Source organism: Octopus bimaculoides, chromosome 23 (genome assembly GCF_046866305.1).
Source record: "Octopus bimaculoides isolate indiv1 chromosome 23, ASM4686630v1, whole genome shotgun sequence".
NCBI lineage: Eukaryota > Metazoa > Mollusca > Cephalopoda > Octopoda > Octopodidae > Octopus > Octopus bimaculoides.
The window spans coordinates 38,061,874-38,075,656 of record NC_142950.1 but is presented as its reverse complement, the minus strand read 5'-3'; the positions used below and the strand labels follow the sequence as shown (position 1 = coordinate 38,075,656).

The following is a 13,783-nucleotide window of genomic DNA, read 5'->3' as shown; positions in this document are numbered from 1 at the left end:
TTGTTGTTGTGATGTTGTTGGTATTCTTGGTGTTGTTTTTGTTGTTGTGCTGCCTTGTTCCTTTAGGTCTGAGAGTGTCAATAATAACCTCTCTCTCTTCCTCTTCCTCTTTCCCTCTCTCTCTCTCTCTCTCTCTCTCTCTCTCTATTATATATAACGAGCTGTGTTTATCAGCACAAGGCTTATTTGAGTAAATGCTGGTGAAGTTTTTGGATCTGCTGCTTGTTTCCAGAAGTGACAGTCTTTGCAGACTCAAAGAACAGACCCCCCCACTATTTTTCTGACATCAGATGCTATCAAGAACATTGTTTGCTCCACTTTCCTAAACTTGAAACTCTAGCTCAATAGCATGCCTCTGGCCAAAACAGCCATACACCACACAGAAAGCTGGCTCTGGTCAGCCATTGCCAAGGTTCTATCTAAAGTGGAGGCAGAACAGGAATGGTTAGAACTTACTTAAGAAACTGGTATTCAGTAGGGTGAGTCAGAAGTGGAATGGAAGTGTGTGGCACGGTAATCTCAATGGTAGCAGTCTGCAGTTCACATGTGCGGCCGACTTTAGAAATGGTTCTATGAATTCATAGTTGTATTAATTCCAGACTGACCAAAATCACCGACTTCCAGCACCTCTCAGCAAGTCAAAAAGCTATAGTTTTGCCCCTCAGCAACTGATGTGGACCTTTTTTCTATTGGAATTATTAAAGAACCGACCTTCAAAATGGTAACATTACCTAACGCTGTCTAAATCTACCACAGTCATAGAAGACATCCTGTGGTTATTTTAAATACATAATAACAAAAATAAATGTAATAATAATAATAATAATAAAATAATAAGCAATTAATGAGTTAACCACAACAACAACAACTAAGTTATTGAAATGATTTAACTGAAATTTACCTCATCCCCTTCTGCCCCATCCCCACACCCCCCACTTAATTCTAGGCTCAGTTCTTAAATCTCTGAGCAACATTCTCTTCTATTCTCTTCCTCTAATTTCTTATAACAAAATAAAAATAAAACTAAACTGAAAAATAATAAAACCTTCTAATTTTGTTGCCAATTATTATTATTATTATTTTTATTATTATTATTATTATTATTATTATTATTATTATTATTATTATTATCAACATCATCCTCCTCATCGTTCCTATTTCAGTTAGAATCTTACCCTGGTATATTTTTAAGACCTACATTACATGGTTCCTTATAAAAACAAAAAAAAAACCCCCTTCTCTCTCTCTCTCTCTCCCCCCTCTCTTCCCACTTCCTTAGGGAACCAGTTTCTAAAAATGTCTTTGAGTTGTCATCTCCAGTCTTCTTCCTTGCTATTTAATCTCCGTTAACAACACGGGGAAAGTATTATCCATCAAAACGACGCTAATCCTGCAATCCACAATTTCCTCTTCGAGACTTATTCACCATCCATTCAGTTTACAAGCATCACAAAAGCACTTCTTCGCCTTTTCAACTCTCTCTCTCTGTCTCTCGCTCGCTCTCTCTCGCTCGCTCTCTCTCGCTCGCTCTCTCTCTCACTGTCTCTCTTTCTCTCTCTCTCTCTCTCTCACTCTCACTGTATCTCTCTCTCTCTCGTTCTCTCCCTCGTTCTCTTACTGTCTCTTCTTCTCTACCCCTTTTCTTCTTCTGCTGCAAGGAGCGGGGCCGGGAGTCTGGGTGGGAGACGTAGCGAGCGGGCGGGGGGATGGAGTATGACCTCCGAAGTCGTGTGTGGGGGTGTGGGGGGTGATGGAGGTGGTGACGTGTATGTTTGTGTGTGAAGGGGGTTGGGGGGGATTTAAGGGGTGGTGGGTGTTCAGGCGGTGCTAATTTTTCTCTCCTTATGGCTACGTCTTGGCTGTACGAAGCAAAAAGAGGATCCGAGATCAGATGCAGCGTGCAAGGCGCAATTGAGTTGCCTCCCTTGCTTTGCAGCCGTTCGTATCGCTGACCCCAATGGAATGTCACCAAAACCAAGCAGTGGACCTTTATTTTTTGTTTTTGTTTTTTTCCCTTTCTTTCACCAAAACACTGGCCCCTTTCTTCGCTAGTCACCGATGACAATGTGTGACTGCCTGCTGGAATTTCTCCAAGCTTCTGTTGAAATCTTCCATTGTGAGAGACACCTGGAAAGGACAAACATACTGGGACCTTGAGATTCAACGAAAATAAAAAGAAAAAAGACAAAATCGATAATAATAATAATAATAATAATAATAGTTTTCTCATTTTGGTAAAATTCTAGCAATTTTAAGGGAAGGATTCGTCAAAACTATTGAACCACAATGCTCAAATGGTACTTATTTTAACAACAGCAGCAACAACAACAACAATAACAATCCTTTGTCCCGTAGGCACAAGGCTTGAAATTTTGGAGGAAGGGTTCGTTGATTACATCGACCCCAGTGTTCAACTGGCCCTTCTTTTATCAACTCCAAAAAGGATAACAGGCAAAGCTGACCTCGCCAGAATTTGAACTCAGGACATAAATGCAGAAACATTACTAAGCATTTTGTCCCACGCACCAACAATACAGCCGACACAGTTGTAGTTTTGAGGGGAGGGGTTTCATCAATAGCATCGGCCCCTGGACATGACTGGTCCTGTGCCTCAATCAGCTTCAAGTAATTCTTTCCAAGGGGTCTACTATTCCGCCAATCCATCTCTAAAGAAACAAACTCCTTAACACTAACAATTTATAAAGAGAAACTGAGTGGACCCTAACCCCAAAACTTGTCAAAACTCTGCATTACCTGAGTAGAGATGGCAGTTTCATAATCTGGGTTTTCTCACCTGAAATAATAATAATGATAATGATAATAATAATAATAATAATAATAATAATGATAATAATAATAATAATAATAATAATAATAATAATAATAATAATAAAATATTCAGACAAATACATAACAAAAATAGCAGGACTTACAAATATATATAACATACAGAAAATTGCACTACTGGGTACTGCACACATCCTACGCAAAACACTTTCAATACAGTAAACATAAGAGCACCACAGCAAACCACAGCACATACCCAAGGCGCACAGAGCTGCGCTCGGTAGTGAAGTGAAAGCACGTTATAAAAATAAAACTACTGAATAATAATAATAATAATAATAATAATAATCCTTTCTACTATAAAGCCTGAAATTTGGTGGAAGGGGATAGTCGATTCCATCAACCCCAGTACTCAACTGGTACTTTACTTTATCGACCCCGAAAGGATGAAGGGCAAAGTCGACCTCAGCGGAATCTGAACTCAGAACGTGAAGACAGATGAAATACCACAAAGCATTTCGCCCAACGTGCTAACGATTCTGCCAGCTGGCCACAATAATAATAATAATAATAATAATAATAATAATAATAATAATAATAATAATAATAATAATAATAATAATAATAATAATAATAATAATAATAATAATAACGATGATGATAATAATAATAATAATAATAATAATAATAATAATAATAATAATAATAATAATAATAATAATAATAATAATAATAATAATAATAACGATGATGATAATAATAATAATAATAATAATAATAATAATAATAATAATAATAATAATAATAATAATAATAATAATAATAATAATAATAATAACGATGATGATAATAATAATAATAATAATAATAATAATAATAATAATAATAATAATAATAATAATAATAATAATAATAATAATAATAACGATGATGATAATAATAATAATAATAATAATAATAATAATAATAATAATAATAATAATAATAATAATAATAATAATGATAATAATAATAATAATAATAATAATAATAATAATAATAATAATGATAATAATGATAATAATAATAATAATAATAATAATAATGATAATAATGATAATAATAATAATAATAATAATAATAATAATAATAATAATAATAATAATAATGATAATAATAATAATAATAATAATAATAATAATAATAATAATAATGATAATAATAATAATAATAATAATAATAATAATAATAATAATAATAATAATAATGATAATAATAATAATAATAATAATAATAATAATAATAATGATAATAATAATAATAATAATAATAATAATAATAATAATAATAATGATAATAATAATAATAATAATAATAATAATAATAATGATAATAATAATAATAATAATAATAATAATAATAATGATAATAATAATAATAATAATAATGATAATAATAATAATAATAATAATAATAATAATAATAATAATAATAATAATGATAATAATAATAATAATAATAATAATAATAATAATAATAATAATAATAATAATAATAATAATAATAATAATAATAATAATAATAATAATAACGATGATGATAATAATAATAATAATAATAATAATAATAATAATAATAATAATAATAATAATAATAATAATAATAATAACGATGATGATAATAATAATAATAATAATAATAATAATAATAATAATAATAATAATAATAATAATAATAATAATAATAACGATGATGATAATAATAATAATAATAATAATAATAATAATAATAATAATAATAATAATAATAATAATAATAATAATAATAATAATAATAATAATAATGGTAATAATAATAATAATGGTAATAATAATAATAATGGTAATAATAATGATAATGGTAATGGTTTCAAATTTGACACAAGGGCAGCAATTTTGGTGGGGAGGGGCTGAGTCGATTACAACGACCCCCAGTTTTCAACTGGTTCTTATTTTAGAGACCCCGGAAGGATGAAATGTAAAGTTGACCCTGACAATGGCACAAAAGAGCAATCTCTTTTTATTTGCATCTTGTGTTTGGCTGGTTGACAAATTTAGATTTTTACCAAGATCTGGTTTATGCAGGGGTCATCAGAAAACCTAGAAAAAAATTACCCCTATAAATATATATAACCTGCATATAAACAAAAAATGTACCAACAAAAATAATATATAAAGCAAAAAAAAAAGACAAAATAGAAATGCTTTCTCACCTGTGTCAACATCAATGAGGAAATATTACCTGTGGGTGAAGCAGCTGTAGAGAAGGCAGAGAGAGAGAGAGGGAGAGAGAGAGAGAGAGAGAGAGGGAGGCAGAGAAGCTAACATAGAGATAGAGAGATAGAAAGTGATGCTAAATGAGAGAGAGAGAGAGATGTAAAGAAAAAGAAGAAACAAAAGGATGGTATGACTAAAGAGAGAGAGAGAGAGAGAGACACACAGACACACAAAACAGATGGGGGTAGATAAATAAACAGTTGGACAAAGAGACAGACAAGAAACATGTTAGACAGACAGACAGACAGACAGACAGACAGACAGACAGTGAGTTTTGCCGCTAATGAGCTGAAAAGGAAACGATGAAGAGTTAGACATAAATACTGTGTTGTCCATTGATAGACCTTAACAAGCTGTGTTATATTATAAACGCATGTGGATAGTATAGTCCACCACAAAGTGCAGTCTTTGTTGCAATGTGGTGGCTTGTATGCCTCAATAATCCTGAGATCTATGCCAGCAGAGTGCAAGATCCTGGCTGGGCCTCTCATGCTGGACAGGTCAAAGGATGAAGGCTAGACTAATAGGGACCACCTCTTCCCAGGGCTAATAATGGGTTTGCATTGGACCTAAAAAAATGCAAAATTACAGAAGCATCGAATTCAAAACCAACAAAACATGAGAGAAGAAGTCTTTTCCACAGGGGGAATATACAGGGGGAATATGAGGTGAGATACTGAGGAAGAGCTGGAGAGCAGCGGGGATCAAACTGGGGGGAAGGAAGAAAAAAGACCACACAGTGTGGGGAACAGGGGAGAAATAGAAAAAATAGAGTTGAGAACACTGGAGAAGAGTGTTTGATGGCCAAAGGTCCACCGAGAGTGAAGGATTTAAGTAAGTAAAAAGAGAGTATTGTGGTTAGAATTAGAGAAATAATTGGCTTTGTTACTTAGTCCCAAATCTGCTCTGATCAAGCAGCCTAGCCATGACCATCTCATCTTTCTTTTCTATCTTAAGTTAAATCATAGACACAAACCTGACACCCCACTAGCATGCAATATTTGTACGAGAGAAAGGCAGTTCAAAAGACAATTGTTAGTTACACCTTTTCCTTCAGGATCATAGACAAATCAAATAAAGTTATCAAGTTACATCTGGTCTTTAAAAGAAAAATCTACAAACTACAACAGCAGCTGGAGGATTGCCAAAAGATGTAGGCCTTATGTAAATGGCAGCAAAAGATGTTGCCTCTGCATAGCTGAAAAAAACTCACAGATACAAAAAATACATTTAAAAGCCAAATTGGAAGTATTAAATTAATGTAAATAGGCTGATAAGTTCATATTTTTAAATGGGAGAATGATTTTAAACAAAGCTGTGCAGCTGTTACCAAAATGCAGAAATTTTTAAAATATTTGTCAAAACTTTTATCCTTTTTTTACAACTTTTTCTTTGTTAATTTTATTTTTTTCCTTTTTCTTTCTTTTTATTTCAATTGAGACTTTAATATAAAACTATTCCTTATGTATGCCATTTAGACGTCATCTAATCCTAAATTCTTATATTAAAAAAAAAATCTAAATTATAATCATTCTAAGCTCACAGGCCAACTACTGCTGGTCTTTCACAGATTGTCTCCCCTTAATAATATTTGCGATTTAAGTTTATGACATTGGAAAGACGACCCCCCTCCCACCTCCACTGCCACCCAAATACTTAAAACACAGAAAAAGGAAATGACCACTGTGCACTGATCATAAAACTTTGTAAAAATTAGGATTTAATCAATGAAGGCTTTAGAAGCTGCTAGTAACATAAATTAACTGATTTCTATACACCTGTAATGCATACATGCATACATACATGCATACACACACACACACACACACACACATATATACATATATATATATATATATATATATATATATATATATATATATATATATATATATATATATATATATATATATATATATACATATATATATATATACATATATGTGTGTGTGTGTGTGTGTGTGTATCGGCAAGAATGGAGAACAAATTTCAAAGGTGAGGTCCCTTTATCAAATTAAGTCACTTCGCATCATAGGTATATTCATATACAGCACCAATTCAGGTACAAATATACATTTATGAGATGTTATCTCAGGGGAATACTGCAGTAACTTGCCCTTCAATGATGTATATAAATTAAGTATGACACAAAGATGACTAGTTTAATCTAACACTGCCTCTGTTGCATACACCAGATATTTGCATGCATGTATCTGTGTGTGTGTGTGTGTGTGTGTGTGTGTGTGTGTGTGTGTGTGTGTGTGTCAGTGTTTAAAGATATGAAGCGACTTACTTTGAAACTTTGAATAATTTCTTTGACTTGCAAAACCAGTTGGAATCGAAGAATCGACTTCGTGGTTTTCTTTTGTCGCTCGACTGGAGACTTGTTAAACTTTCCTCATCCTCAGAAACGATGACTTCTTCAGTTTCTGGGGGGCCTTTGCAAGCAGCAGCCCCTTCTTCCCTCTGTTGTAGACTAAACTCTTCAGCCTCATCCCCTTTTTTCTCTCCCGCTGACCCTTTCGGCATTGCTGTTGTAGTTGATATGCCGAGGTCAAAGGTCATACTTTGCATACAAAGCTCTCCAATGGTCCCCTTTTTAGTTTTGCCTGTTCGTCTGCTAGAGGAGGGTTGTGGTGGTGGTAGTGGTGGTGGTGGTGCCACCGGTTGTCCGACCTTGGTTCGCTGTTTTCGGTGACCTTTCTTTTTTGAGCTTTTCTCCACCACACTTTCTGAAATGTCCGGCAGACTGGATTCCAGCGAACCTACATAGAATATCGAGCCTCCTATTTGCTTGATTGATGGCACCTCTTTCGATGATGGCTGTTGAGGAGTTTTTGCCGGATCCTCTGATAATATCTCACTTAGTGCACTGCAAGTTGCTGATCTGCTCGCGGCACCGTTCCCCTGTGCCTCACCAGAAGATAAGACAGGCAGCGAAAAAGAATTGGATACACTTATAGTTGAATCTGGTTTGCCTTCTTTTGGCGACCTACCATCTAGGTTCATCGATGACCTGCTGTAGGATTGAAGTTCAATCTGGGATTCACTTGACCTTGACACTTCCAAAGACCTTCTCCGAGTAGTCAACAATGCCGATGGCACTTCCTCCTGAGCTCCGTCCGCTTTCTTTCGATAGGTGACTCCAGCTGCAGCAGCACGCTCAACTGGTTGCTCTTTTCCTGGTTCAGTTTCTGCTTCAACCCAGGACGACAGTTTCTGTTGCGGATGAAGTTCAGCTTGACCACTCGGTATGTTGTATAGGATGTGAGAGCCAAATTTGGTCAGTGAACGTGGTGAATCAGAAGAATGTAATGAGATGACTGACCCTGCTTTCGGTGTGCACTCACTTGACCCAAGACTCTGCGCTGGCATTCCTTCTCCAGAAAGCCTTTTGGCAACGACTTCGACATAACCTTCAGATATGTTCTCTTTTTCCAGCCTCTTTGCACTCATTTCCTCGGCGACCTTTTTACTCGGGTCATCTATACGAGCACCTCTGAGATAGCCTCGTGTATGATAGGCTAAATGTCCCAATCTGTATTTCTGGCATTCCTCAAGTAATTCTGTGGCCGGCTTGAGTCTTCGTATTGGAGACACAACTCCGACTTGTGGAGGAGATGCCACATTTGGTCCTGTTGGACTCAAAGTTTGTGAGAGTCTTAATGCTGGACTCTCGGGGGAAGATCCTGGTTTTTCTATTTTTGGACTTTTACCTGACTTTATTTTCCTGTCTTCCGTTTGTGGATAATGGTGTGTTTTTTTGTCAGAGCTTGACGGAAGATCTTCTGTAAATGTTGATGATTTCTTGTCTGATTTCTCAGCTTGAGCTGTGAAGGGCACATTAGGAGAGCTTTGTTGTCCTTCAGTTGGTTGGCGGGGATATGTCTGGCTTTTCGACTGATCCTTGCATACCGGGGCTGCTTTGCTTTTAACGGTTGGTTTGAAGTACGGGGATGATGATCCTTTTTGTTTACTTGTTTCCCCTTCTTCCAGAGATGACGTTTCGGTTGGCAGTTCTTCACCAAACATTGATTGTTGTACAGCAATGATATCTTTACTGTGAGGACATTCTGGAAGGAGGAGTTGTGGACATTTCGGTTCTCTCTTCAACCAATCAGCAAGTGTCTCACCCTGGTGAAATTTGCCAATCTGTTCGCTTGTGCTGGCACCAAGACCTGCTGTAGTTGGTTCCGTCATTGTGTCGATGGCTGCAGTGCCACTCACATGTCTTTGAACCGAAGCTGTTTTGCATAACATGCACTGCGAGCTGATGGAGCTGGTCTCATGTGGGGATGTAGTGACCGTTTGGGGGATTTGCACGTTCATTGTCGGAAGAGAAATAGTGAAAGAAATTTGTAAACGAGATTGATCCGGATCATGGATGTCGTGACTGATTGTGGCTGGAGTGGTGATGGGTTCAATCTCCTGAGATGCACCATCGGGAATTCTTGATATCAGTTCTGCATCACTCGGTGAAAGTGTTGAGATGAAGCTGGTGCGATGTGTTTCCCCTTCTGGTGCCATTCTTATTGGAGTTTGTTCCATACTGGGCACCAAGGAATCCATAAAAGGGGTGGAACTGGATCTATACTGTAGCTGAGGACCAGATCCATTGATGTGACCCATGGCAGATTTAGGATCAAATCGAATTTCAGTCAAACTACCAGCACGGCTGTATTTCAATCCTCCTTGTTCAAAGGCTACAAGAAATAAAACAGTAAAACCGTTATCAATATTAATCATCATCATCATCATCATCATCATCATCATCATCATCATCATCATTATTGAGGTGGTGAGCTAGCAGAATCCTTACCGTATCAGACAAAATGTTTAGCAGCATTTCGTCCAGCTCTTTACATTCTGAGTTCAAATCCCACTGAGGCTAACTTTGCCTTTCATCCTTTTGGGAGTCAATAAAATAAAGGACCAGTCAAGTACGAGGGTTGATGCTGTCTCGTTCTTCTTCTCAAAATTGCTTGCTTGTACCTAATCAGTAGAGTCAACCTAGATAGGGCCCTGCATAGACAGGGTCCTAATTACTGGAAGGGGAATGTGTCTTCCCTTGCACACCAAATTTACAGAGAATGGATTAGAGTCTAAAAGGGTTAATAGATTAGTATTGATAGGTTTAATGAGGAAATAGTGATAGAAATATTGATAGAGCTGAGAGTGTGTTACTTAGCAACCAAGAAGAGGCGCTGAGAAAAAGCATTGCAAATGATGTGCTGATGGTGGGATTGGCCTTCAACCAATCCTACCAACCCTTCAATGCTAAGCATGAAGGTTGCTTTGTCAAAGCTAAGGCTGAATGGCTAAATTGCAATGTAACTACAAAGCTAGAATTTGGCCTTTGATGGATTGAGGGGGGGGGGGGTCTATTTGATTCCAAGCAAATGTGAGCAGCTTTACAGTGGCACTTTGCAGTGGCACTTTTGGAGGAAGGTAATGGGCCAGAGATGGGGTGCCTCCCTCAATGGCCTGTCATGACTTTCAACTAGGGATGTGGAGTCCTGCAGAAGGCTTATAACAGCTGACAAAATATCGGAAGTTATGATGGACTGTACGATGGAGAGGTCACTGGGATTGGATGGTCTGTCATGCAAGCTTTAACATTAAGCCCTTCACTTGTTTGGGGCCCTATTGACAAAGGTCTGCTACAACGGGTAATAGAATAGAAAGATTCTCAGTCCTGCAAAAAGTTGTGTAGTGGTGCTTTTGAGAAATGATCCAAACAACGGTTATTTTAACAATTTCAGGTTTATAACTTTGCTAAATGCAGAGTTGAAGATTTTGCCCAAGATGTCAGCTAAGAGATTGGCATTTCTCATTGATACTCTGGTGGGTGAGGTATAAACATATGTCATTCCTGACAAATCTATCCACAACCTCCACCTGGCGTGCTACAACACAGAAAGGGAGGATAAATAACCGGGCACGTGCTGCTGAGCCTTGATCAATTTAGATCAGTCAAAAGCATTTGATGGGGTTGACTATCAATATTTGGTGGCTGTCTTGAAGGCTGCTGGTTTTGGTCTCACCTTCAGAGGTTGGGTCACTGCAATGTACAATGATATTTGATCAGAGGTCAGAATAAAACGACCACCTGTTGGAATTGTTCAGAGTCATGCAATTGGTCCACCAAGGGTGACCCCTCCTCCCCATTTCTGTACGTACTGACTCTAGAGTCACTACTGCAGACGTTGGAGGCTTCAACAAACATCCCACAAGAACAAGGATGCAGAAGATTTGTGTTTGCAGACGAGGTAGCTGTAATAGAGTCAGACACTGAATATGATGAAGTGATTGCTCAAAAGGAATGTGAGATGGTGACAGGAGAAGTTGTTGAGCCCACAACTTGGAATCTGGAATTTGAACTCAGAATGTAAAGACTGTCAAAATACTGCCAAGCATTTTGTCCAGCGTGCTAACGATTCTACCAAACTCACTGCCTTCCTAACAACAACAACAACAACAACAACAACAACAACAGCAACAACAACAACAATGTTAATAGATTGAGATTTGTGGGAGATTTGGGAGCAATTTCTATCATGTAGAGTTTCTCCTCTTGGTTTGTATCTCATGAGTTCAAAACCCACGTGGATTCTGTACTATTTTCAAGGTTCAGGTGTATTGTGTTTGTGTTTGTTCAGGTGTTTCTGAGTTAGATTATTTTATAATGTTTATACCTAATTACATAATATGTGTAATGCTATCCACAAGTCAAAGATACATCAAAACACCTGAAGAGATCTGATTCTATTCTGTAAAAGTGATGTAACAACTCATGTAAATATGTTCCCCACATCTAAGACTGTTTCTCCATATCTCTTTAATGATATTTAACCAACTTACCTGCATTTTCAGTACCTTACTTTGATTGAGAAATAAGATTCTAAGAATTTAACTTTGAGCACAAATTAATATGAACATCTATTCCTGTGCAAATATCTTCATACCCACTGAATATGTGTGTGTATATATATATATCTATCTATCTATATATATATATATATATATATATATATATATATATATATATATATATATATATATATATATAAGCTGTAATTTTTTTGTATAATTAGATATTGTTAATATAACAATACATAAAAATGGGCTGGAGTTGAAGTGCTCAGCATGAGCTAGAATTCAAATTATGTATCCATTCTTACTATAATTTGTATATATATATATATATATATACACACACATATATATATTGTAAACATAATTATAAGTTTTTACTGTATATTTTGAAAATAGTCTAATATTGGAGCATATAAACACACAATGGAAAAAAAACTGGGTGTTTCCATGTGTAGTAATATCTATTTTTATCTTTCAGGGTTTATATGCCTGAATTTTAAATTATTTTCTGGAGTTAAAATATACAGTGAAAACTTATATTTACAAAACACTGTCACTTGTCACCATTTCTTAACTTACACACACACACACACACACACACACACACACACACACACACACACACACACACACACACACACACACACACACACACACACACACACACACACACACACACACTGTCCTTTGGACTCTGAAAGCATTGTGCTCTTGAGAATCTTGTCAAAACATGGAATTCTGTAATGTAATGTGATTTGGAAGACAATGGAACAACTCAAAATTATAACAAGATTTTCAGAAATGCGATGTTTTTATAACACTGAAGATGCATGTCCACGTAGGTGCACACACATGCATACATGTGTGTGTGCAGGCAAAAAACAAGCAAGAAACATCCAAAAACAAGACAAAACAACGTTAGTATAAAATCTAAGGCACGTTTATGATTTTAGATTATTTATTTAGTAAAACTGGGATTTTAATTTTAATAATTTCAACAACATAGAATTTTCTGGAGAAAACTAACATTATGTGTATATATATATATATATATATATATATATATATAATTTGTATATATATATACATATATATTTGTATATATATATATATGTATATATATATATGTGTGTATATATATATATATGTGCACATAAATATATATTATATATATATAAAAAAATAAATACATAAATTCATAAATAAATTAATAAAATGAACAAAAATAAACAAAGTAAAACAAACAGAGAAACAAAATGATTTGTAAAGACAACTGCATGCAATTATGCATGTGCAGTTATGTACATGCAATTATGCATATATGTAGATTGCACTTTTGGCAAGTGTGTGTACACGTTTTGTTGCAGCGAAAGTATTGGTCTTGAAGCACAGCCACAGCCTTTTGACGTGTGTCAGGTAGAAGGAGACTGTGCTGAAGCTTATTGGGTAGACTCAGTGACTGAAAGAATCACCATTCTCATATATAGTGTCACACTGAGTCTACATGAAGGTTATCTTAGTAGTACATGTCTCTGTGGAATACACAGCCATTTCATCTGGAAATCAATGTGTAGGTAAGTTCCTGGAGCAATCTTGAATAGTTATTGCCGAAACCATTACAAAATCTTTGATGAGTGTTTGTGCACATGAGTGCATGTGTGTGTGTGTGCGTGTGTGTGTGTAAATTGCGAATGGCTCAGTCAGCCACCTGTTAAGTAGGTACCACAGCTCAACAGTAAAATTTGCGAAAAGTGTCATTACTCTGATGGGCTGAGTTCATACAGCTTTGTGCTCAGTAAGGCTCAATGCATGCATGCGTGCGTGTA

General features: G+C 35.6%; 1 protein-coding gene across 8 annotated transcripts in view; it reads right to left on the bottom strand.

Annotated features, from left to right (window-relative positions):
- Nucleotides 1-13,783, bottom strand: part of LOC106869011 (uncharacterized) — a 111,986-nt gene that overhangs the window by 4,946 nt on the left and 93,257 nt on the right. For 7 of the 8 annotated variants that reach the window (XM_089340449.1, XM_089340452.1, XM_089340448.1 and 4 more), the window contains exons 12-14: nucleotides 7,375-9,784; nucleotides 2,755-2,794; nucleotides 1-2,127 (exon numbers count right to left, since the gene is read on the bottom strand). The exon at nucleotides 1-2,127 is cut by the window's left edge and continues 4,946 nt beyond it. In XM_089340449.1, coding sequence (XP_089196575.1) covers nucleotides 2,791-2,794; nucleotides 7,375-9,784 — 2,414 coding nt within the window. In that variant the 3' untranslated portion in view covers nucleotides 1-2,127; nucleotides 2,755-2,790. Of the gene's footprint in view, nucleotides 2,128-2,754; nucleotides 2,795-7,369; nucleotides 9,785-13,783 lie in introns of those variants that run through there. The other variant, XM_089340446.1, reaches the window with a different exon arrangement.